The following is a 24,099-nucleotide window of genomic DNA, read 5'->3' on the forward strand; positions in this document are numbered from 1 at the left end:
AGTCCAAGTGCGAATGCAGAAAATAAATGTTCAATGACGTGTTACATTTCATTGATTTTGTTTGCTTGAAGTAGACAGGAAATCACAAATATAGGTTTATATATAAAAAAACCCAGAATGTGATAGGAAAATGTTAAGGTGATTTTCGTGATCGTCAACCCAAAATCCGTAAAATACGCCCAGAAGTGTTCAGGAAGCAAATTATCCAGTGTTATTTGAGGGAATGCTTTGAAGGTTGGAAGATATTTTTAACTGTGGAGATTTTTTCTCTCCTCCTTTTAGAGTGGCAGTGAAGGAATTGCAGCTTGATGATCCAAGTAGCCTTGAGGATTATATGGGCGAGATTGTCCTGGAAGTCAAACTGGCCAACAAACCAAGTGGAAGCAACAAAAACGTGAGTAAAAGGCTCATTCCTTGTGAGACGAAATTCTGTAGTTTTTAACTTTTCGTGTAGACCATGAGCAGAAATAGGCTGTTCATCCCATCGTTTTAATGATGAGCTGATCCATTTTCCCACTTAGCCCCACTGCCGATCCTTATTTTAAAATTTAAATTTAGAGATACTGCACAGTAATTGGCCCTTTTGGCCCATAAGCCCGTGCCATCCCTGGTACATTTTGAATGGTGGGAGGAAACTGGAGCACCCGGAGGAAATCTGCGCAGCTACGGTGAGAATGCTCAAACTTCTAACGACAGCGCCGGATTCGAATCCTAGTTGCTGTCGCTGCAAACCAGCTTTGTGCTAACTGGTATGCAAACCTTGCCGCCCCTTCTCCCCATAATGCCCTGGTAAATCAAGAACCTATCAATCTCTGCCTTAAAGACTTGGCATCCACAATGGCCTGTGGCAACAAATTCCACGGTTTAACACCCTTTGGCTGAAGAACCTCATGCAACTCTCTGTTCTAAGCCGATGCCCTTCAATCCTGAATTTGTGCCCTCTTGTCCTAGACTCTCCCACCATAGAAAGCAGTCTTTCTACATCTACTCTGTCCATGCCTTTCAAAATTCAAAAAGTTTCAATGAGATCCCCTCATCTTCACTAAATTTTAACAAGAACCGGTCAAGAGCTGTGACATGTTCCTCACTGGATAACCCTTTCATTCCCAAAATCATCCCTGTGAACCTCAATCTTCAGCACATCCTTTCCTAAACCAGGACCCCAAAACTGCGCACAATACTCCCAAGTAAATCTATATTGATTCGAGCGCTATTGAATAATTTGCCTTACAAATTCAATTATTAAAAAAAAAGTAATTTCTTCAGGCAGAGGGTGGTAAATGTGTGAAATTTCTTGCTGCATGTGGTTGCAGAGACCAAGTTATTGGTATATTTAAGACAAAGATTGACAAAGATAAACCAGGCCACCAAAGGTTATGGGGAGAAGGCCGTGCAGTGGGGCTGTGATGGAAAATGGATCGATTAGAAAGCAGGTGCGACTTGATGGGCTGAATAACCTATTTCTGCTCTTGTGTCTTATGGTTTTAAATTCAGACATTTAATCGCACGGTTTATTGTCTGATTTTGAGCTCTGTGTCAGATAATGATAATGTATTCCCTCCAAGTATACTGTGAATAGCCTAAAAAAAAATGGCAATTTTTAAGTGTTTTTAAATCAGAATTACAAGCTCTCACAATGCGAAGTGCAAGCTCTGTCATCATTATTCAGGCAAAGATATTTGATGCTTCCCAGAGGAAACACCAGATTGTGTAATTGTCCAGATAACATGGAGGAGAACTCCTGATGTCTTGCAGTTAGAAACCAGTCGTTCTTGATCTTAGAGTCGCAACCTGCCCTGTTGCAGCCAAGGACTATTTGATAATGCCTCGATTCCTGCTGAGTGAAATCTGCACAAATGGAGCTAGATTTGATTGACAATATCCCCTGAAGACCTGATTGTTTCAAGTGTTCAGCTGAGTCTAATTACCATTTGCTTAGCATCTTGCAGATGTAAATAGATTCAAATCAGAGGACTTTTGGAGCTTAAGAAGACAGTTGCCTGTTTGGTCCCTACAGCCTGTTTGGCCAATCAGTGACCCAACTCCATCAACACATATTTCTCCAATATCCCTTCAAACCCTTGATTAACACAAACTATAATTCTTGTTTTTTTGGAAATTACTGGCTGATTTGGCATCAATCGCAGTTTGTAGAGGAGTTCAAAGTTTCTCCCTTCCTTTGATTGTCAAAGGACTGTATAAATGCACTCAGGAGGAACAAGAGCTGCAGACGCTGGAAGCTTGAGTGAACAAGGAAAGGCTGGAGGGGCTCAGCAGGTCAGACAGCATCCGTGGAGTGAACTGGTTCTTCAGTGTTTCTCTTGTCAAGTCTTGGTAGAGCACCCTGACCTGAAATATTGATTGACCGTTTCTCTTCCTCAGTGCTGTCTGTCCCGCTGAGTTCCTCCAGCTCCCTGTTCATTTCATTGCTGAGAAACCTGAGTTTGAAGTTTAGACTCTGTCTCCGAATCTAAAATGCTTCCATCAGCCCAATCATTTCCACTTCATATTTTGAAGACTTTAAGGGCAGCACAGTTAGCGTCGGGCAGCACAGTTAGGTTAGGGCAACGCTATGACAATGCCAGTGACCTGGCTTTGAATCCAGCACTGTCTATAAGGAGTTTGTACGTTCTCGACATGTCTGCGTGGGTTTCTTCTGGGTGCTTTGCTTTTCTCCCACCCTTCAAAACATATGGCTGTTGTCAGTTAATCGAGGTATTTGGGTGGCACAGGCTCGTGGGCCGGAAGGGCCTGTTACCATGCTGTATGTCGAAATTTAAAATTAAAAGATCACTCCCATATCTTCTAACTACAAGGGAGTACAGTCCTAGTTTCTGAAGCCTCTCCTTGCCCCTTAATTCACGGTCTCCGTACCATTCTTGTAAATGGGGTGGTACGGCTAGCGTTGCGGTTATCGCAATACTGGAACAGCGCCAGTGACTCAGGTTTCAATCTGGCACTGTCTGTAAGGAGTTTGCACATTCTCCCTGTGGCTGGATGAGTTTCCTCCCGAATGCTCCAATTTCCTCGCACACTTCGAAAGGTACAGGAGTTGTAGGTTAATTGGGTGTAATTGGGCTCGTGGACTGGAAGGGCCTGTTACCATGCTCTATGTTGAAAAAAAATTAAATCTGCTCCTCTTTCATGGTAAAGATGTTGTTGCCAGATTGCTCATAGTTCCCTGTGTGGTACAGCAGAGATGTATTCTAGTCCTCTGGTGGGCCTTATTTTGATTAATTACTGCATGCTACTTTTATGTACGGAGGCCCTAAAACTTATTTGTACCTTCCAACGTTTCACCATTCAGAATGGACTCTGTTCCATCCACCTTGGTTCCAAAGTGAATGACTTTCAATTGAAAATATTTAATTTGCCAACATTCAACTCTCTTGGCCACAGTTTGAACCAGAGGCTCATTTATTAATATCACCTTTGTGAGTGAATGTTATTGATGCTGTTCAAAAGACTGTGCATCTCGTTGCTCTTGCCCACGTTCCTGTCCCACCCGCCAAGTCATCTTTAATGGTGGTGGATAACTATTGCCTTTCACTGATTATTGCAAAGCAGCACATTCTACGATGTAAGTGGCTGTCTAATGATTCCTGCCGTTTGGCCTCCTTCCTGCCAGTTCCAGAGCCTGTCTTTAGTTCAGTTGATAAGAAGTGGGAATGGAGAAGAAGGTGTGTGGACAGGGATGACAACATGAATGAGGAAGAGATCATTGGGCAATGAGGCAATGCTGCTTGCCCTGTGTGAATGTATCTGTTGGTTAGGGTTGATCCCAATTTTTCTTGAGGCCTAGAAATGCCAGTAAGACTCCTTCCAGCTGGCCTCCCTATGGTCACCCACACATTATAAACACAATCTCTGTCAAGGTGTTCATTTGACCTTGTGCTAGGGTAAGGATGGACAGATTTCTGTCCATGAATTGGCCGGGTGGCTGGGAGCAATAATTTTATTTCATGTGCCTGCAATTCAGGAGTCTATTTGTAACTTCTTCCAGATGAAACGTAGCACTGGGGTTTGTACCCGGGACCTGTCACGTCTGATTTGTCCAGTGCGTGATGAGGTAAGCTGAAGGAAACTTCAGGGGATTACAGAATAGATGAGGCTCTGATGTGAAGACTTTGTGCATCCATGCAATGCATGGGTAGAAGTAAAATCTGTCTTTAATACTGATTAGATTTCAAGAGCATCTGTTACTTTATTTTCAACTTCTCGAGCGTGTCTCCTTTTTGCTCCTTTGGCTATTTTCATCGACTGGTGCTTCAGGTTCCTGATCGCTTGGTTGAAGTCTGACACACGAGTTGCGCTGAGTTAAGCCACTGCTTCTTGGAGCTGATCCTGATGCTCATTTCCTACAAATGTTCCATTTGGAGATGCCCTGTCACTTTAGCATTAATGTTAAATAATGTTTCAATATGTTTTGTTTCAGAAACAAAAAAAATTGCAGGTCAGTAATTTGATTCCAAAACACCAGTGAGAGAACTTGGTTGGGCTTTACATAGTTCTGTCTAACTCTTACCTCTCTGTTGAGGTTCCAAAGGACTGTCTTTCACTTCCAAATATTTGAGTTATGGAACTAGCTCGCAGCCACTAAGCTAAGGTGTGGAAAGCTCAGTTGACTTTGATATGCCATCAGCATTATTACACGAGACTGTCAATTGGGCATCAGGGTGTTGGTTGTGGTTCCAGGACAGTGTCTGGAGTTGAGTGGCTGCCCATCTCTCAATAGTGGACAAGAAAATGGTCATCGGGTGCAAGGTGCTCTCAGCATTGTGTATGGGCAAAGGTTAGCTCGACTTGGCTCCTGAATCATGCTCTTCACCCAAGCTATTTTCCTTTCACCTGGATGTCCAATGGTTATGATGCAAGTCACCAGAGAATGGAGGGGAAAGTGAATCTACTATTGCCCTCATTTTGAATTGGCACCCCAGGGTGTGGCTGCTTCAAGCGGGACATTGAACTGAGTGTCGCTCTATGTTGTGGTTCTACCTGTCCTCGGTGTAGTGAAGGATGGGCCTATCCTCAATATCACTCAGTGTTCCATTTAGTTGGACTTTACTGCACCATTTTACTTCTGTGGAAACATTTTTAAAAATTTTTAAATAATTATTAAAATTAAAATTTAATTTTAGTAACATTTATTATCCTTTTTAAAATTTAAATTTGGGCATACAGCACAGTGACCGGCCCTTCTGGCCCATGAGCCCATGCACACAAACACCCCAATTAACCTACAACCCCCTCCCCATACATTTTTATTGGAGGAATCTGGAGGGCGCAGAGGAAACCCACATAGAGCAGGGAGAATGTACAAACACGGCTCTGGATACAAACCCGGGCACTGGTGCTGTAACAGTGTTGCGCTAACTGCTACGTTAACCATGCCGCCTCTGTAGAAATACCCTATGTCCATCAGGCAGTGGTTAGTGCGGAACACCTCGGAGGCCCCTGGTGGAGGAGCCTCCGGTAGGACAGTTTCCAAAACAGACTCTTGAAACAGCTTGGCAGGATGTTTGCTGCCTAGAACTTTGCCAACAAACATCAAAATTTGGGTTAGAGCTCTATATTTCCTCAAGTTAAAGTGATGACTAATGGTCAATTTTGTCAGCATTTCCCACTGTCCAGATCTAGCAGCAAAGGTTGTCCATTATCTCCAGCTCTTTTCCTCCCGGCTATTGAACTGAGAGTGGAATCCATCGGTCTAGATCCAGACGTAAAGGGTTTCTGGATGAATCAAGAAGATCACAAAATCAATTTATTTCCTGATGATGTTCTGATATATCTGACAGAACCAGTTAACATTGAAAAAATTGCAGTATAAATTGGAAGATTTGGGCATTATATCGGGTTATAAAGTCAACTGGGACAAAAACTTACAGGTGGGAAATATGAACAAATTAAGAGAATTTCTCAATTTAAGATCCCCCCTCAATCTTCTAAATTCCAGAGAATACAAGCCTAGTCTATCCAATCGTTCTTCATATCCAAGTCCTTCCATCCCTGGTGTATTCTAGTGAATCTTCTCTGCACCCCCCCTCCATGTCAAGGATGTCCTTCCTCAGATTCATTAAATTACTATGAGAGAAATAAAGATAAATATAAAAGGAAAGATAAATATTCAGTTTGCAGCTAGTGGAAAAAAATTGCTACAATATTGCAGACAGATCTCTGGTCCTGCAAAATTGGGGAACAGACTTCATCCCCTTTGATTCAAACAGAATAGATTTTGAAGGCATCTTCACTGCTGCATTCAAGTAGGTATTTAGTGAAAACTTCCTGATACATAGATTTCTGCATTGGACAGATGCTGTTCATCAATCTCACAGCATGTGAGAAGGAGCTATTTCCCAGCCTGGAAGTCCTGATTTTGATGCTTCTGTACCTTCTTCCCAATGGTACTGGGTCAGAGATGCTCCGTGCTGGACGAAAAAGGTCATCGTGAGCTAGTGGAGTTGTTCTAGTGAACCGGTGCAGACTCGAAAGGCCGACATGGCCTGTTTCCGCTCCGTAAATGGTTAAGTGGCTGCCCAATGGAATTAAATATTTTGGTATTAAGGCAGATAATAACCTGCAGAATTGATAGAAGTTGAATGATCTTCTCTTGCTTCGGAAAATTAAGGATGATTCTTAATAAATGGGCGATCTTCCTAATAACTTTGTGTGGAAGAGTCAACTGCATTAAAATGAATGTGCTGCCCGGAGTACAATTTTTTTTTCCAAAGTTTGCCTGCTCCATTACCTCAGAAATTCTTTCAAAATAAATGCATCAAGAGGTTTATGTGGAAAGGTAAGCCTTCCGGAGTCTCTATTGATAAATTATCTTGCAATTATGAATTGGGAGGATTTAAAAATATAAATTTTTGGGTAACCCAATTGAAGTTTGTCACGTCCCTCTTTGGGTAAAATTGGGGTTGCATAAAGTTGGTGAGAGGATAGCAGAAAACCTTATATATAAATGGAATTCTAAATTATTATCTGGCCCTAAAGAAGCCCCCCTATTGAAACATAAAATTACAATATGGAATAAAATTAATGGCCAAATTAGGGGCAGTGGGGGGGGGGGGTGGGGGCGGTGGGGGAGTCTTTCACCTACAGCACCCGTGGCTCAAAATCTGTTAATTTCAACACTTGGTCCCAGGGAGAGGTCAAGTGTATTGAAGATTGTTATGAGCTGGGATAATTTATGATATTTGAGCAAGTTAGGAGTAAATGTAGAGTTTTTAATACATATTTTCTCTGCTATCTTCAGTTAAGATCTTATTGAAGGGACAAATTAGGACCTGCAGTGTAACAAAATAGAGACTCTGGTTCGAAAGGGGAGAACAAAATAATTTATTTCAACAATGTATTCCTTACTTCAGGTGGGAACCTTAAACAAGGGCTTGGTAAATCAAGACAAAGGCAGGAATCAGGTTTGGGTATAGAAATGTATCCATTTTGCTGGTCTAACGTGGGGGAATGATTAACACGATTAATGTAAGGCATCGGGTGGTACAATATCTTGCATCAGCTATACCTTACTCCACAAAAGATGCATAAATTGAAATTGGAAATATCAAACCAACATTTTCGATGTGGGCAAGAAAGAGGTACTTTCTTGCATTCAACCTGGTCATGCCCTAAAGTGAGGGATTTCTGGGAAGATTTGGGTAGTCTCCTGGGGGAAGAAAAAAATTACTGGAATATCAATCAAAATTCATTAAGCTCACTTTAGAGGAGGCCAGGAAATGCACAGCAGTTTCTTGGAAATTCGAATCCCAACTACGTTTAGCTGGCTGGAGAAGATCATCCATAACAAAGGTGGTCTCAACCTTTTTGTTCCTCTGTACCCCTTGGGCATTTTTATAGGTTCCCGTGTATCCCTAAAAATGAAGGATTTAAAAAAAAAGCCACGTCATTGTCCAATCTGCCTGCAGATTACACCACCATGTATTGTACAGTAGTGGTTAGTCTCTCAGACCCAATGTACCCCCTGAAAAGTGCAAATGTACCACTGTGGGGGACATGTAACCCACGATGGGAACCCCTGACCTATAACCTCAGAAACAGGTATGAGAATATGGAATTCATACCTAAGGTACATCAGAGTAAATCTTTAACAATTCCTACTGTCTCTTCCCCCCCCCTCCCCCCCCCCACCCTGGTGCTCTCAGCGTCGAGGACCCTCATAAGTCAGGTTATTTCTCACTTGATGTGAGTGGGGTTTATCCAGGCTGAGGCCAATTTTTTCTTTTTCTTACTCTTTCTCCTTGGTTGTCCGGCAGTGACAAGCCTGAATTGATCATCCACCTCTTTGTAGACTGTGGAGACCTGGAGAAAGGATGCAAGAGTCCTTGATGAGCTTTGTCCAGAGCAGCTGTGCAACAGAGAACTCTGACCTCTCCGGGCATTCCCCAAGTGCGGGTGCTAAGCGAGACGTCACATGCTGCTGGAAGGTGTGAAGCATGGAGGAGTGGTCCGCCTGAACCACGTTGGCCTTCCAGTGCAGGCAGTGCGAACGGGGATGTGACAGGTTGCGGAGAGATGTACTGGTGTAGCTGATCCAAAGACGTCGTGGGGAAGGACTGCAATCTAGCGTCCTGTCTCTCCTGATCAGGGAGCGGCACCAGCCCCTCAAACACTCGCCAGATGCATTGTTCAAAGAGGCTCTATAAGAGGCATTGGAGCTTTGTAAATAGAAAGAAGAGACATGATGACATGAAAGTTTTTATTTAAAAAAAAAAGCAAAGTTTTTAGTTTTGAAAATAAAATGGCTGCCTGAGACGAACCCTCTGAGGTGCATAAAATAAAATCGTCTCTTTTAGCAGGGGCAGTAGATTAAATCTCTCAGGAGGACCGAGGGGCCTGTAACCGGTTCCAGCCTGTGATACACTTGGGCGCCCCAATATGTGTGTGCTTCGCAACTGTTGGCTCATCTTGACTGTTTGAGATGAGCCCATGAGTGAAGGCGGTATCCACAGAGAAGCGCAAGCAACAGTTCAGCACGTTTAGGGCGATGATTTATTCGGATTGAGGCATGCTCTGGTCAGTGTTGCACTTTAATGCATGATGAGTGCCTTCAGGAATAATTAATTGGTGATTAACAGCCGCATTCCTCTTTTCCCTTCCACCTCCCCTCTTCTTCGACCTGTGATACCTTGTGTGCTCTCGGCTCAACAGTCCAGTCATGTCAGGAAGAAGCGGGGGACATCCACAAAGGTAAGACCTTGCTCCTTTTTTCACCTTCCCAATGCTTTTGTTATGCTAGATGAAAAGAAACTTTTTCATCAGCTGAGTTTCCTGGAAGTTGTTTACGTGAAGTCAGGTTTATTGTCATCTGATTGTACAAGCCGATGAAACAGCGTTCTCCAGCCCTCGTTGCAAAACCTACAGTCATAGTACCAGATGTAACAAACATCCAGACAAATATACACCAACAGTGTGGAAGAATAGGATGACACTGTGAGCTGGCATAGACTTGATGGGCCAAATAGTCTTCTATGTTGTATAGAAATAAGGAATATGGTAGTATAATTGGAGACTGGATGTGTAGATTTAATGTCCATGTTTGAGAGCAAAGGATACAGGGAAACGAGTGGGGAAATGCAATTGATGGGATTGCACCGAGCTGGTTGAGATTTGATGGATCAAATGACTTATTTCTATGTCATAAACATGTAAAACCCCCATCTACCAACATCAAGAGGATCACTGGAGCTTCCCTTCCCACCATCAACATGATCCACCGAGATCGTTGTCTGTCGAGGGTGCGCAAAATCACTGTGGACTCCTTCCACCCTGCACACAGCATCTTTCAGCTGCTCTCATATTCATATTCAGGACAAGTATTATATCTATTAAAAAAAAGTAAATAAAATTGTTTTCTACAAATGAGAGTCTCAGATGGTTAGTGTGAGCAGTTCCCTTCTCACTGGCTGTGGGAGGAAGCTGTTCCTCAGCTTGGTGGTGTATCTCTTCCCTGATGGGAGTGGCTGAAAGATGCTGTGTGCAGGGTGGAAGGGGTCCTCAACAATTTTGCGCATCCTCGACAGACAATGATTTCAGTAGATCATGTCGATGGTGGGGAGGGAAGCTCCAGTGAAACTCTTGATGTTGGTAGTTTGGGATTTTACACGTTTTTGACATAGAAAGAAGTCATTTGGCCCATCAAATCTCTACCAACTCGGTGCAATCCCATCAATTGCATTTCCCCACTCGTTTTCCTGTAACCTGTCCTCTCAAACATGCACATTAAACCTACACATCCAGCCTCCAATTATACTATCATATTTCCATACAAATGTGGAGACTATTTCGCCCATCAAGTCTATGTGTGCCTACAGCACCATCCTATTATTCCACACTATTGCTCTTGGCCAATCAGTCAATCAACTTGACATCACATATAACCCTGAGATTCTTTTTCCTGCGGGCAAGGCAGTGCAAAAAATACTGCACTCAATGCACATCTGTAAACAAATAAAGAAATGTAAACAAGCTGACAATGCAATACAGAGCAACAAAAAAAAATCAATGATGTTCAAAAGAGTCCTTAAATGAGTCCCTGATTGAGTTTGTTGTTGAGAAGTCTGATGGTGGAGGGGGAGTCGCTGTTCCTGAACCTGGTGGTGTGAGTCTTGTGGCACCAAACCTCTTCCCTGATGGTAGCAGCGAGAACAGAGTGTGTGCTGGGTGGTATTCTGTAGATGTTCTCAGGGGCGGGGAAAGTTTTGCCTGTGACGTCCTGGGCTGCATTCACTAACTATTTCAGGGCTTTATGCTCAGGAGTATTGGTATCTCCATGCCAGTCTGTAATGCAGCTGGTCGGCCCACTTTCTATCACCCATCTGTAGAAATCTTCCAGGGTTTCTGATGCTAACCTTGCATGGCCTCCACTTTGATAAGTTTTAAATGGCCTCTCTACCGTCCCCACCTCTGATCCCCCAATTATCACTCGATCATTTCCTGAAGTCAACAGTCAGCTCCTTGGTTGTGTGCGAGGTTTTTGTGGGTGCAAAATTCAGCCAAGTTTTTAATCTCCGTTCTGCATCCCAGTCATTCTCAACCAGCAGGCCATTGCCCAGCGGTGGGACAGAGCTTGTTTCCTTGTGGAATGTTAAATTAAAATACTTTAACTTAGATAAAGACATGTTTCATACAGAGCTACGTTTGGCTTGAAAATGTTGCTCAAGTCATCACCCTGTGTGGGCCATGGCACGTTAGGCCGAATTGTCAGGGAATTGGTTGGTTTTTGTACTAAGCCACACAGTCCTAGGTGACTAACAGCAGAGGTGCAAAATAAGAACACATTTCTCATGCGTTGCAAGTTGAGAGTGTTGAGTTCCACAACATTTCCAACACAGTAGCTTCACTGCGACAGGAAGCCCTCCTGTTTTGCGGCCATTCTGCACTGACACAGTGTCAGCACATCAACACTAGGGGGTGGTGTTGAACCAGTCTTCAGTCATCTCACACACCAGCAATTATTGTTCATCCAATAGATATTAATTATAATTTTGAACTAAATCCACGTTAGTTTCATCGTTTGAGCCTGCTGCTACACACCTTTTGTTTCTTATTTTATAAAGCTTTACCTATGACAACTGCGTGATTATCTTAAGTGATTGCTTAAAGATTGAGGAACCCTGTGGTTTTGTATCAAGCACTTGATTTTCCATTTTACTTTTCAATTTAACACACCAGGTATAATTGTTTAAAGCTCTCTGGAAGGTCACTAATTAGCAGGTCGAACAAATTGTAACTTAAAAATGAAAGAAAAAATCTGTGCCCCAAAGCCTGAACTGGTTTAACTGAAAAATTAATTTTTCAATATTAAAGCTGCAGGACACGAGTTTAGGCTCTCCAGTTAACTGATCGTGGTTTGCGAACCTGCTGAGAAATCAACAGTAAAAACCGACGCGTTGGAAATGAAAGAGCAGCGCAGGTTAAAAACCAACTGCTGGCCGAACTCAGCAGGTCAACCAGCGTCTGCGGAGGGAATGAGTTAGGTTTCTTCCACCTGGGGGTCAACCCTGTTTGAAATAACTGTGCCAAAATTGCCACGCAACACTACACAAAAAAAAACCAAAATGGTCGGGGCTCCAGAAGTCGAAAGTGTAAAGGGAGTAGCATCTGTAGTGTTAATTACAAGGACCATGCCCTGTTGAATTGAAACGCGAAAGTCTGCAGATGCTATGTTAGTCGTGAAAACACAGCAATGCTGGAGGTACTCAGCAGGTCCTGCAGTGTCCGTGGGAGATAAATAGATATAACTGACACTTCAGGCTTGAGTCCTGTGGGCGCTGCGAGACATGCTGAGTTTCCCCAACGTTTCTGTGTTTTCACAGGGCACTGTCAAACCGATTTGGATACTGAAAGAAAATGAAACCACATTTTATTGGGACGAGGTTCAACAGAACTCTCCGGGCTAGAGTTGTTGCCATTGGATTTAGAATGCATGTAAAGGCTTCTCCACACACTTGACTGCAGGGTATCAGCTTTTTAAAAAAAAATCCCATCTTAACCGGTACAGCGGGGGTCTGGTGAGACCCAGCCCCACACTGGTTCACTTTCCAAAAGTGCGAAAACCTGCTCGGGTTTGAGGTTTCTTCGGGCCCTTTAATGCTCCTCAAAGAGGGATGGTCCTTCTGGCTCGCTGCCCTCTATTGATGTCCAAATGTTGCACCTATTGCTGTTTCAGTAAGTCTAAATAAACACTCTGCCTGCAACAATTCCAAAGTGGGTGAAGGAACATTGTAGGGTAGATACATAAATAATAGTTTAAACCTCATCCAAACTGTGGTGCTATTTATTATTGTGAAAACACTTAAACTCCTGACTCTTGGTAGATTTTTTTTACAGCATTTTCTTTCCCTATTTAATTACCCCAGTATTTTTCAGGATGAGAAGTAATTCAACTTTTTTTTTAAAAAGAAACGGCTATGAGGGGAGATTGCACAATGGTGCATCCAATGCTTGACTGATTAATATGAAGAGAAGAATTACTTTGGGAAGCTGGGAACTTGACTGTGAATTGCGTCCTAGAGTGAGAGAGCCCTCATTCAGCTCCCAAAGGCAGAATACACTGGACCCTGTTTTGTACACTCTGAAACTCTGGTCTCCAGCTGAGATTGTATGAAGGTTATACAGGGCCTCAGTGAACGAGGTCATTGCCATTAAAGGTCACCTGTATTTTCTCAAATGTAAAACTGATCCTCTTGTCATCTGACTTTCAAAGGGCACTGGTAACTATCGCTCCCTGGCCCAATGTTGCTTTAGAGGATGGGCCTCAATGGCTCTCTGGTGTATTTCAAGGTTGTTTTGAGAAATAAAACCCACACCCTCCCTCACCCCCCCCTCGAGATCTTCAAAGAACCTCGAGATGGGTTATGCGGTGGGGGAGGAGGTGAGGGGCTGGGAGAGTGGGGATGTAGTTCCCTTTCTCTGAGATGAGAGCAGATCAACATTTCCCAGAATCGACAGCAATAAAGCAGATGTGAAAGACTAACGACGAGGCTGTCAGTGGATGCATCTGGGGCTGCCGTTGCCCACATTCCCCTTGCATGTATAGTTCCGCCATATGGAAGCAATCTGCCCTCAAGCCCTCCCCCCCCACCCCCCTCACCCTGTACACCCCCAGCCCCAGTAATAGAAAGCTTTGGAATCCACTTCCACAGGCATTACAGAGCTGAAAGGACTCTTGAACCAACCAGATACAAGTCATTTCCAAGATAAACATTCAATTTAAAAATTAGACATACCAGGGGGCAGATTTCTTTTGACATATTTCAAAAGGAGTGCTGCTAAACATCTTAACTGAATACCAGACCTCAGCGGGATCCTTTGATCCTGTTTTTGAAAGCAGTTTCTCCCCTCCGCTAAAATATAAATCGGCAAATGCTATCCTACGCAGGAGGGGAGCAACTCCCGGCTCTTTGAAGCTTAACCTTGGGAATGGCCCAAGGCTCTGGCTCCGGAGGGAATGCCTTCCCTGGGAATTGTGCTCTCGCATTGGAGGATGACCTTTCACTACTGATATCCTTCTCTTCCTCGGGAGTGGGGGTCAGTTCATTCGCAGTCTCTGATCAGCTGTCACTTTGCAACCTGGCTTCTGTCGAAGGGTCTCAGAGCCAATTTTTAAAAAAATATTGTATTTAAAACTTTTTCCATACATGTAATTAATAAACAATTAATATATAACAATAGAAATTTAGATTTAAGAAGGTTGCAATCATTACATGATGGTTATAATCCCTCCCCTTCTCCTCCCACCACCACATCCTCTCCCCTAAACCTCCTACCCCCAAAGAAATTTATATGTATGAAAAATATAAAATATAGTAATATAAAAAGGAAAACAAAAAACTTTATGAATTGCTCAGAGGGTTGCTATCCAACACTCAGGATTCCATTAGAGTGTCTGTATAATTAACTTAGAGAAGATTATCACAGGTCTCAAGGGGCAGGAAGAACACTACTATATATTTATACTTGAATTTTGCATACATGGCTGTCAGATTTGCAAAAAATATACCATATTTATTTCTCAAATTTTATGTAATTTTCTCCAAGGGAATACAACTTTGAATTTCTGCATTCCATCTTCCCATACCTAAGTAAGAATTTGATTTCCAAGTAATTGCAATACATTTCCTTGCTATTTTAACTAATTTCAATTGATAGTTTTAATTTTATTCATATTCCCCAATAAAAATATATCTAGGTTTTGCCTGTAACCTGTTCTTAAAAAAAAACTCCCTCAGTCCATCCAGAAAGGTCTTATGTTGGGACATGACCAGGTTGAATGCAAGAAAGTTCCCATCTGTTCACCACACCTAAAGCATTGATTTGATAAATCTGATTTCATTCTGTTCAATTTTTGTGGTGTAAGGTATAACTGATGTTAAAAAAAAAATATTGAGCTAATCTATATCTTACATTAATAGTGTTTGTCGTACAGTCTTGACAGCGATCTGACCATCTTTTCTCATCAATTATAATATTCAAATCTAACTTTCACCTCTGTCTGGACATGAGCTCCATAGTTTGGAGTTCCTGTTTGTAATAAAAGATACATTACAGAAGTAAATTTCTTAATATTTTCCCTTCTATTGATAGCTTTCACCTCACTGCAAATAGGTAATAACATAGTTGGACCTATCTTTTCCCTTAAATATCCTCTCATCTGAAAACTACAGATTAGTTATTCCATATTTATTCCTTAATTCTTCAAACAATATCAATTGGCCTCGTTCATAACAGTCTTCAATATTTTTAATTCCTTTATGAAATCAAGTATTTAAAAATTGGTTATCCTTTGGAAACAGAACAAGACAATTTTGAATCAAAGGCATCTTAGGCGGTAACCCTCCTTTTCTTCCAATTTCGTTATTTATCTTATTCCAAGCATTAATCAAATGCTTCAACAATGGAGTTTCTTTCGTGCCAATTATTAATTTTGAAACCCATTTATTTCTATGAATTCATCAGCTGATCTCTCTCCTATTTTGTCCAATTCTATTTTAACCCATGCCGGGTTTTCTTCTCCTAAAGAAAGAAGTAAGTAATCGCATTTGAGCTGCCTGATAAAAATTCTTAAAATTAGGAAGGTGTAGGCTTCCCAATTCATATTTCCACGTTAACTTTTTTTTATAGAGACTCTTGACATTTTACAACAGGGATATTTAAAAGATTCTTTTGACAGGCACATGGATAAAAGAAAAATGCACTTTGCCTTTACCTTCACTTTTGTTCCTAGTTTCACCCTTTCAGAAAGAAAGGGAACTCTCACACCAGAGGGCATGATGAAGACCCCATTGGAAGACTGAGGGCCTGCAGTGTTGTTGGAAGTGCTGCCTTTCTGATGAGTTCTTCCTGCTGATTCAGATGGTCAGGAAAGAGCCCGTGGCAGAAGAAGGTCAAGGGGGACAGGTGTCCTAGACCAGATACTACTCTCTAAAACCTGATTATCTCCTTGCTGCTATGTGTTGGAGGTTGCTATGTGGTGTTGCTTACATTGCAATAGTGACCTGGTTTTGAAGGTTAGAAAATTACAGCACAGTAAGGGCCCTTTGGCCCACAATGTTGTCCCAACCTATATAAACCTATTCAACAATCTCAACCTTTCCTACCTCACTCCCATCATCCCTATTTTTCTTGGATTCATGTGTCTGTCTAAGATTCTTTTAAATGCCCCTATTGTACCAGCCTCCACCACCACCCATGAACAATGCATTCCAAGCTCCCACTAGTCATGTGTATCTCTCTTGGCTTGGCTTCGCGGACGAAGATTTATGGAGGGGGTCATGTGTATAACTTACTCCTAATGCCTAATGCCTCCCCTCAATTGTCCTCCCCTCACCTTGTACAGATGTCTTCTGGCGTTTGTCTCACTTCAGGAAAAAAGTGTTGGCTATCCACTCTATTTCTACCTCTCGTAATCTTATAGTCCTCTATTAAGTCATGTCTCGTCCTTCTTCACTCCAGAGAGAAAAGCCCTACCTCTGTCAGCCTTGCCTCATAAAACATGTTCTCTAAACCCAGGTAATATTCTGGTAAATCTTCTCTGCACGCTCTCCATTGCTTCGACATCCTTCCCGTAATGAGAGAACCTGACTGAACACAATATTCCCAGTGTGGTCCAACCAGAGTTTTCTAGAACTGCAACATTACCTCATGAACTCAATCCTCCGGCATGGTTGGTGTAGCGGTTAGTGCAATGCCTATACAGTGCCAGCAATCGGGACTAGATTAGAGTTCGAATCCTGCCTGTCCATAAGGAGTTTGTACATTCTCCCGGTGTCTGCGTGGCCTCTCCCTGTGGGCTCCCACCCTTCAAAAACGTACCAGGGTGTAGGTAAATTGGGAAGCACAGGCACATAGGGCCGATTTGGCCTGTTACAGTGCTATATGTATAAATTTAATTTAAAATTCAAAATGAAGGTCAGCATCTCATAGGTCTTCACTACGCTAACAGCCTGCACATTAGACATGAATTTAAACTCCCAAAGTTCCACTGTTCAACACTGTTATCAATCTTGCCATTAACCATGTAGTCGGCCTTTAAGTTGACACTCCAAAATGTATAACCTTACACTTGTCTGCCATTCTCCCCCCTCTCCCCAACTCTGCATCCTGTCTATATCCTGTTGTAGCCTACGGTGACTTTCAACACTTTCCACCCCACCCCCAACCTTTATGTCATCTCCTTCAGTTTCCTAATCTCAGACAGTGTGCCTTCCATCTGCTGTGTTACAGTGATGACAGATCAAGGCCCGCCCTAATATTAGTAGCGTAACTGAACCACTTATAGTCTCCCACCCAAAGCCAAAGCTGTATCCCTGCTATTTCACTGTTCTTGCCCCCCCCCCCCCCCCCACGGAATGTGGATCAGCACTGATTCATCAGCTAATGGAAAGCATTTGGTGGTAATCTGCAAAAAAATGTTAGCTGTGTCCGATGTGGTACTCTGCACCTTCCTCGGTATCTGGAACTGAGGGCTCCTTCAGCCACTCTCCGTGATGGTACCTCACTGCATGACCAACATTATTTGATTCTGACTAGCAATTGGACAGGATGTACACAGAGGTCACCATGGAGATGACTAGAATTTCCTTCCTTTCCAGTTGATGTGAGTTCTCTCCCAATTTGGGTGATGCTCTTAATTGAGCTAGAATTGCCTTCCCTGTTTCTGAATTTGATGCCTTGACTGATGCTGAGATGTGTATCCAGTTTTTTTTTAACTGAGTGGCTTGCAAGGTCACTTTGGAAGATGTTTAAATGTTAGACGTATTGTGGATTCTGACCAGTTAAGGGCAACAAATTGCTATGCAGTTACTGTATTTGGGTCACCATGCAGTTGCAGTACCCAGCAGGGGCAGCATACTCAGCGTATTGGTTAGCGCAATGCCATGATAGCACCAGTGATCGGGACTGGTGCTGTGTGCAATAAGCTTGTATGTCCCCCTCCAGTGTCTGCGTGGGTCTCCTCTAGGTCCTCCCACCCTTCGGACAGGGGTTTAGGCTAATTGGGGTATTTTGGGCAGCAGAGACTTGTGAGCTGGAAGTGTCTGCATGTCTAACTTTAAATCTAACATTTAATGGAAAAGATCAAATGCTCGAGATTGAGACTCTTCAGGAGAACTTTTCAGAGAATAAAGAAGAAATGATATAGCTATATAAAGTTTTGGGTCGTCAACACTTAGGTTATTGTGTACAGTTCTGGTTGTTCCACTGCAGGAATGATGTGCAGGCCTTGGAAAGGGTACAGAAGAGATTTACCAGAATGTTGTCTGGTTTACAAGGTATGAGCAATGAGAGGTTTAATTTAATTTTAATTTAGAGATATAGCACAATAATGTTTTCTTTGGAACATGGGAAACTGAGGGAAGACCTGAAGGGAAATGGATAGGGTAGACAGTGTGAATCTCAGGATAAAAAAAATATCAATTACCAGAGGGTGGTGGAGGAGGGGGCAAGAGATTTGCAGGCCAAGCTTTGTTACACCAAGTAGCAGTGGGCAGCATGGCTAGATGCTGTTATGGTGCCAGCAATCGGGAACCAGGTTTCGAATCCCATGCTGTCTGTGAAGAGTTTGCATGCTCTCCCAGTATGTCTGTGTCAGTTTCCCCTAGGTGCTCCGGTTTCCTCCCACTGTTCAAAACTGTAGTGTGGGTTGTAGGTCAATTGGGTGGCACAGGCTCATAGGCTGGTAGGGCCTCTTACCATGCAGTATGTCTAAAATAAACTTAGTCGGTGCCAGGCATGGATTGCCAGTGGCAGTGATGGAAGCAGACACAACACTAATATTAAAGTTAAAACACAATGCTGGAGGAACTCAACTGGTCAAACAATGTGGTATCGCAAGCAAATTTATTGAATGTGTTGCTGACGGAGCCACCCATTTGTTATAAGTGTAAAGCAACAGTTAACATCCTGTGAAGACTGTTTTCCCTTTTTAAAAATCTCTGAAGCTGTTTGTGTACAGATTGATTGTGACTTAAAGAATCGCATTGCTTTAATGTCCTAATCACCTCTCTTCTTCCCTGCCGGTCCTTGGCTATGGTTGGTGCTCAAGGCTAGCTTCATCCAGAACATTCGCCTGTCTGATTCTCTCCGGAAGAGCCAGCTGTGGAACGAGATTGTTGGCATCACCTTATTTGAGGGAAAGGGGCTTCAGGAGAAGGCAGTGGAAGAATGTTACGTTAGGTTCAGGTTGGGGGATGAACAGTACACAAGTAAGGTATGTAAAGATGCACAGGTATTGTTTGGTTTACAAATGTTCATTATTACCCCATTGATCCTTTTAGGGGTACGCATCTTTGATTTACAAGTTTCTAGTTCTCTGCACCAAACAGTGCATCAATCTTTTGACCAAGTAACACACAATGAATTCCTGCCATTTTGAATTTCAATTTACAGAACTTTGCAGGGTGAAATAATTTCAATAATTGGGTTCCTTTTACACATTTCTCATCTTTGGCACACCTCTTTGTCATCCTGCGACCAAATGACAGCTGGACAGAAGGACGTAAGAAATAGGATCAAGAGTAGGCCATCCGGCCTGTCAAGCCTACTCCACCATTCAATGAGACAATGGCTGATCTGATGATAGGCTCATCTCCACCTTTTCCCCACATCCCCTTAATTCCCCATCATTGTAAAAATCAATCCAACCTTGTCTTGGGCACCCTCCACTGCTTCCATAGATTCACCACCCTCTGGGAACAGCCATTTGTCCCTTAGTTCTAGTCTCCCCCACCATTGGGAACAACGTACATACCTCTATCTTATTCTAAATTCAAGCAAGTAGAGATGACTCAATCTCTCCTCCTAGGCTAAACCCCCTTATCTCTGGAATTAACCTGAAGAACCTTCTCTGGACCACCTTCAAAGCCAGTACTGTACATTCTTCCTCAAGGAAGGAAATCAGAACTGCATGCAGTACTCAGATACCAGTACCTTGTACAGTTCCAGCATAGCCACCCTGCTCCTAAACTCAATCCCTCCAGCAGTGAAGGGCAACATTCCATTTGCTGCCTTGTTAGATGCTGCACCTGCAAGCCAACCTTTTACGATCCACGCACAAACACTCCAAAATATTTCTGCACGGCAGCGTGCTTGCCATTTAAATAATAATCTTTACATGCAGAGATGAACCTCTGTATCCATTACAAGACTGTGCATGTCTTTCAGCTACTTTTTGTGTGGCTCCATGCTCCCAGTGTCTGAAGACTTGTTGTTTACCCAGGCCAACGAAGTAGCTTCTGAACTGTAACTTTCTGGAGGGCAGGCTGCAGCCAATGTGCTCAGAGCACGTTCCCACGAAATGAGACGCCATTACTTTTAGGTGGCTTGTTTTTGGCACGCTAATCAAGCGGCTATCTGTGAATGTGCAAGGTTTTTTTAAAAAAAAAATATTTTTCACATTGTGAATAATGTCAACCAAAATATGTACATATGTTTCTCATTAAATTTACACAGTGACCTTTTCTCCCTTTTTTTAATCCCCCTTTCCCTCTACCCACCCCCCAAAACCCATTAGTATTCAACATATACAAATACAATAAAACCATAAAACAATATCTTCACACAAAGGAAAATAAACAAGAAAAATGCATTGTCTATTTATTACACACTGAATCTAGTTATTTTGACTTCTTATCATTTTCATTTTAGGGGATGGAAGTCCTAGGCTTGCTCTCTCTGATATGTTCCATGTACGGTTCCCAAATTTGTTGAAACATTGTGACTTTATTTTTTAAATTATATGTTAGTCATATAGTTCAACATGGTCATCTTGTATCTTGCTTAAATTTCTTTTCCACCTCTTCGCCACCTCCATCCCCTTTTCCTCATTTTCATCTCTTATTTATCTCTTATTAAACTTAATGTACGACAACACATTTATAACATAAAGTACCCCCGCGGTTCCCACACACACTAATACCTTAACTCCAAAAGTTCCCTCCCTCTCTGAGTTGCCCCTTATCTCTTGCCGGACAACCACAACTCCCCTTTTCATTTGGATTGTGATCTTGCTCGCAGCGTCATCTGATTTTGCAGTGACGGTTATTCCCTTCCCTCCCCAGCTCTCCCCAGAAAACACTTTTTGTTAACACATTTAACAAAGCTTTCTCTTTTATTTCCACCCTTACTTCCTTCCTTCCCTTCTGTTTTCCCTCTTTAGTTCTTTACATATACATTGTTTTTACATCTTTATATATACTTTATCTCCGTTCTTCATTCTTATTTCATCTCTTCTTCTGTCCTGCAAACGTTCTGCGAATTCTTGCGTTTCCTCTGGATCCGAGAACAGTTTGTTTTGCTCCCCAGGTATAAATATTTTAAGCTGGATGTCTTAACGTGAATTTGTAACCTTTTTTCCATAAAATAGTTTTCACTGTATTAAACTCCTTCCTCCTCTTTAAGAGTTCAAAACTTATGTCTGGGTAAAAAAATATTTTTTGACCCTTGTATTCCAATGGTTTATTGTCTTCTCTAACTTTATTCCTTGCCCATTCCAGTATATTTTCTCTTGTCATGTATCTCAAAAATTTTACTAAGATGGATCTTGGTTTTTGATGTGTCTACAGTTTTGGAGCTAATGCTCTGTGAGCCCTTTCTATTTCCATTTCTTCCTGTATTTCTGTTGTTCCTAGGACCTTTGGGATCCATCCTTTTATAAATTCCTTCATGTCTGTGCTTTCTTCACCCTCCTTCAGGCCCACTATTTTTATGTTTCGTCTACTATAATTTTCCAACATATCAATTTTCTGAGATAACAACGCTTGCATCTCTTTAATATTTTTGTCACTTTCTTCCAATTTTTCTCTTGTAATTTACTTCCATTTCTACAGCCGTTTCCCGCTCTTCCACATTCTCTAGTCTTTTCCCTATTTCTGTCATTACCCGTTCTAACCTTTGCATTTTTTCTTCTGTTCTTTTCATTTTCCTTTTAATTGCATTAAATTCTAATGACAACCATTATTTTAATGACCTCATTTGTTCTTCAAAAAAAACTTATTCTGTCCATCAGTTTTCCCTTCTATTTCTCTTTGTCCATCAGTTTTACCTTCTGTTTCTCTGTGAAGATCTTGGTCTTCTTCTGTGTCTGTATCTGTGTTTGTGTTTTCTTCTTTGTGTCTGTGTCTCTTCTGTTTTTCCTGTGGATCTGCTTGCATCTCTTTGTCAGGCCTCTTCTTGCTGGGCCTCTCGTTGTTGGTCCTCCCCTCTTGGGCTACTCCTCTGTTGTTCCTCCTGCCGTTGACTCTCCTTCACTTTCCCATGTCGCTCCCTTCTATGCTGCCTTCCTCATCTTCCAGCTGAGCGCCCTGGTGTCGGGCATCCCTCAGCCGTTCGCGCTGCACCTGCCCATTCCTCTGCTGAGCCCCCTCCCACCAGTGTCCTCTTTTTCCCTTGTTTCTGTTGGTTGCGCACTGTGTATGTTCAACTCCTCTCGCATGCGCAGTTGCACACTTTTGTTCGGCTCCGAGAGCCATTTTTGCAGTTCACCGGCAGGTGAGTTGCGACTCCACAGGGCAGGCACTGACCTCAGGGGTCCGGCACTCCTCGCCATCACAGCGCCCTGTTCCTTGGTGCAGGTATGGCCTTTTTTCTTCTTCGGTGATTTTTCTACTTAATTTATTCCAGTTGTTTTTATTTTCTCCTTCTTGGATGCCATCCTCTTTCTCTTCTCTGTAACTTTATCTTCTATTTCTTGTATTTTATTTTTGTTGTGCTTTGTCTTTTTCTAACATTTTTCCTGTTTTTCTGGAGAGGGCTGGTTCTCCTGACCGGCCACTACCCCATCATATAACTTTTCTGAATGTGCAAGGTTGATGACTTCCGGAGAAGCGTGGCTTGTGTCACAGGTCTGCAATGTGGCAGTTCCCTTTTGCACTGACAAACACGTGGCAAAGCAACGGCACAAGGCAGAGGCAGTAAAAGGTGTGCAACTTAGCATGGCAGTTAGCACAACACTATTACCAGTGCCAGCGACCAGGGTTCAAATCCAACACTCTCTGCAAGGAATTTGTACATTCTCCCCTTGTCTGTGTAGATTTTCTCTGGTGCTCTGGTTTCCTCCCACCCTTCAAAAAATATACCGGGCTTATAGGTCAATTGGGTGGCACAGGCTCATGGGTTGAAAGGGCCTGTTACTGTGCTGTATGTTTAAATTTTAAAAAATGTAAACGTGGAACTGGGTGACCCTTGTGTCTGACAAGTTACCTGTGTATGGACCTCCCAACAGGAGTTGGTTGTTGGCAAGGCAGTGGAGTCACTTTCTTTGAACTTAAAGGGATCCAGGTATATCTCATGCAGATACTGAGAACCCAACTCCCCCTTGGAATAATTTGCTCACCTGGTTCCTCGGGGGATCCCACACACTGGTGTCCTCTGTCTATGCCACCATCCCATGTAGACTTGATTCTTCAATCTACTTGACCCCAAAACCCTTCAGACTGTCAGATTCCTACTCTTCTGTGCCTCACCACTCTCTCTTGCCTTGACCAGTGATCCATGGTGGCCATATTTTAGGGCATCTAGGCCATGTGTCAAGTGATTGCATACCTAGGGACCAATAGTGAGGACATAGTAGGGCCAATATTGTGTAGGCTATAGGCCTGAGATGAATAGTTGCTGGAGATCCATCTTCTTGGTATTAATGGAGAGTTCAATCCAGGGCAGGGCATTGGGGAATTCTTTGCCTATTTCTCGAGTGTGCCTTCGGAATCGAGCATTCACTTCCAGTTGAAACATAAAGTGGTAATCTACTGGAAGAATGATTGACACTTTGGGCCATAAAGACTCATGAATCCTGACAGCTCGATGAAGGACTCCAACATGAACTGGTGACCATTCATGTTCTACCGCTGGTGCTGAAGACCTGCTGAGTTTCTCCAGTAAAATCTCTGTTCAATCCATAAGCACAAGACCGGATTTAAAGTTCCTGACCTAACCTTTCTCACTATTCCAGCGATGCATCTTTCAGTCAGAAACAGGACTTATCAGGGTGTCAGTGATCACACACGTAGGATGCTCCGACATAAAAGTGCTGGAGAAACTCGGCAGGTCACTCTACAAGCATGGGAAGTGAAAAGGTAACCAACGTTT

At 42.6% G+C, this 24,099-nt stretch overlaps 1 protein-coding gene across 7 annotated transcripts in view; it reads left to right on the plus strand.

The window, feature by feature from the left end:
- Window positions 1-24,099, plus strand: part of LOC138749300 (multiple C2 and transmembrane domain-containing protein 2-like) — a 328,465-nt gene that overhangs the window by 131,368 nt on the left and 172,998 nt on the right. For 6 of the 7 annotated variants that reach the window (XR_011348548.1, XM_069910510.1, XM_069910511.1 and 3 more), the window contains exons 7-9: window positions 283-394; window positions 9,166-9,204; window positions 19,061-19,225. Coding sequence is in view for 6 of the 7 variants with exons in the window: in XM_069910510.1 (XP_069766611.1) it covers window positions 283-394; window positions 9,166-9,204; window positions 19,061-19,225 (316 nt within the window). In the remaining variant the exon portion in view is untranslated. Of the gene's footprint in view, window positions 1-282; window positions 395-9,165; window positions 9,205-15,788; window positions 15,916-19,060; window positions 19,226-24,099 lie in introns of those variants that run through there. The other variant, XM_069910514.1, reaches the window with a different exon arrangement.

Source organism: Narcine bancroftii, chromosome 14 (genome assembly GCF_036971445.1).
Source record: "Narcine bancroftii isolate sNarBan1 chromosome 14, sNarBan1.hap1, whole genome shotgun sequence".
Lineage (NCBI taxonomy): Eukaryota > Metazoa > Chordata > Chondrichthyes > Torpediniformes > Narcinidae > Narcine > Narcine bancroftii.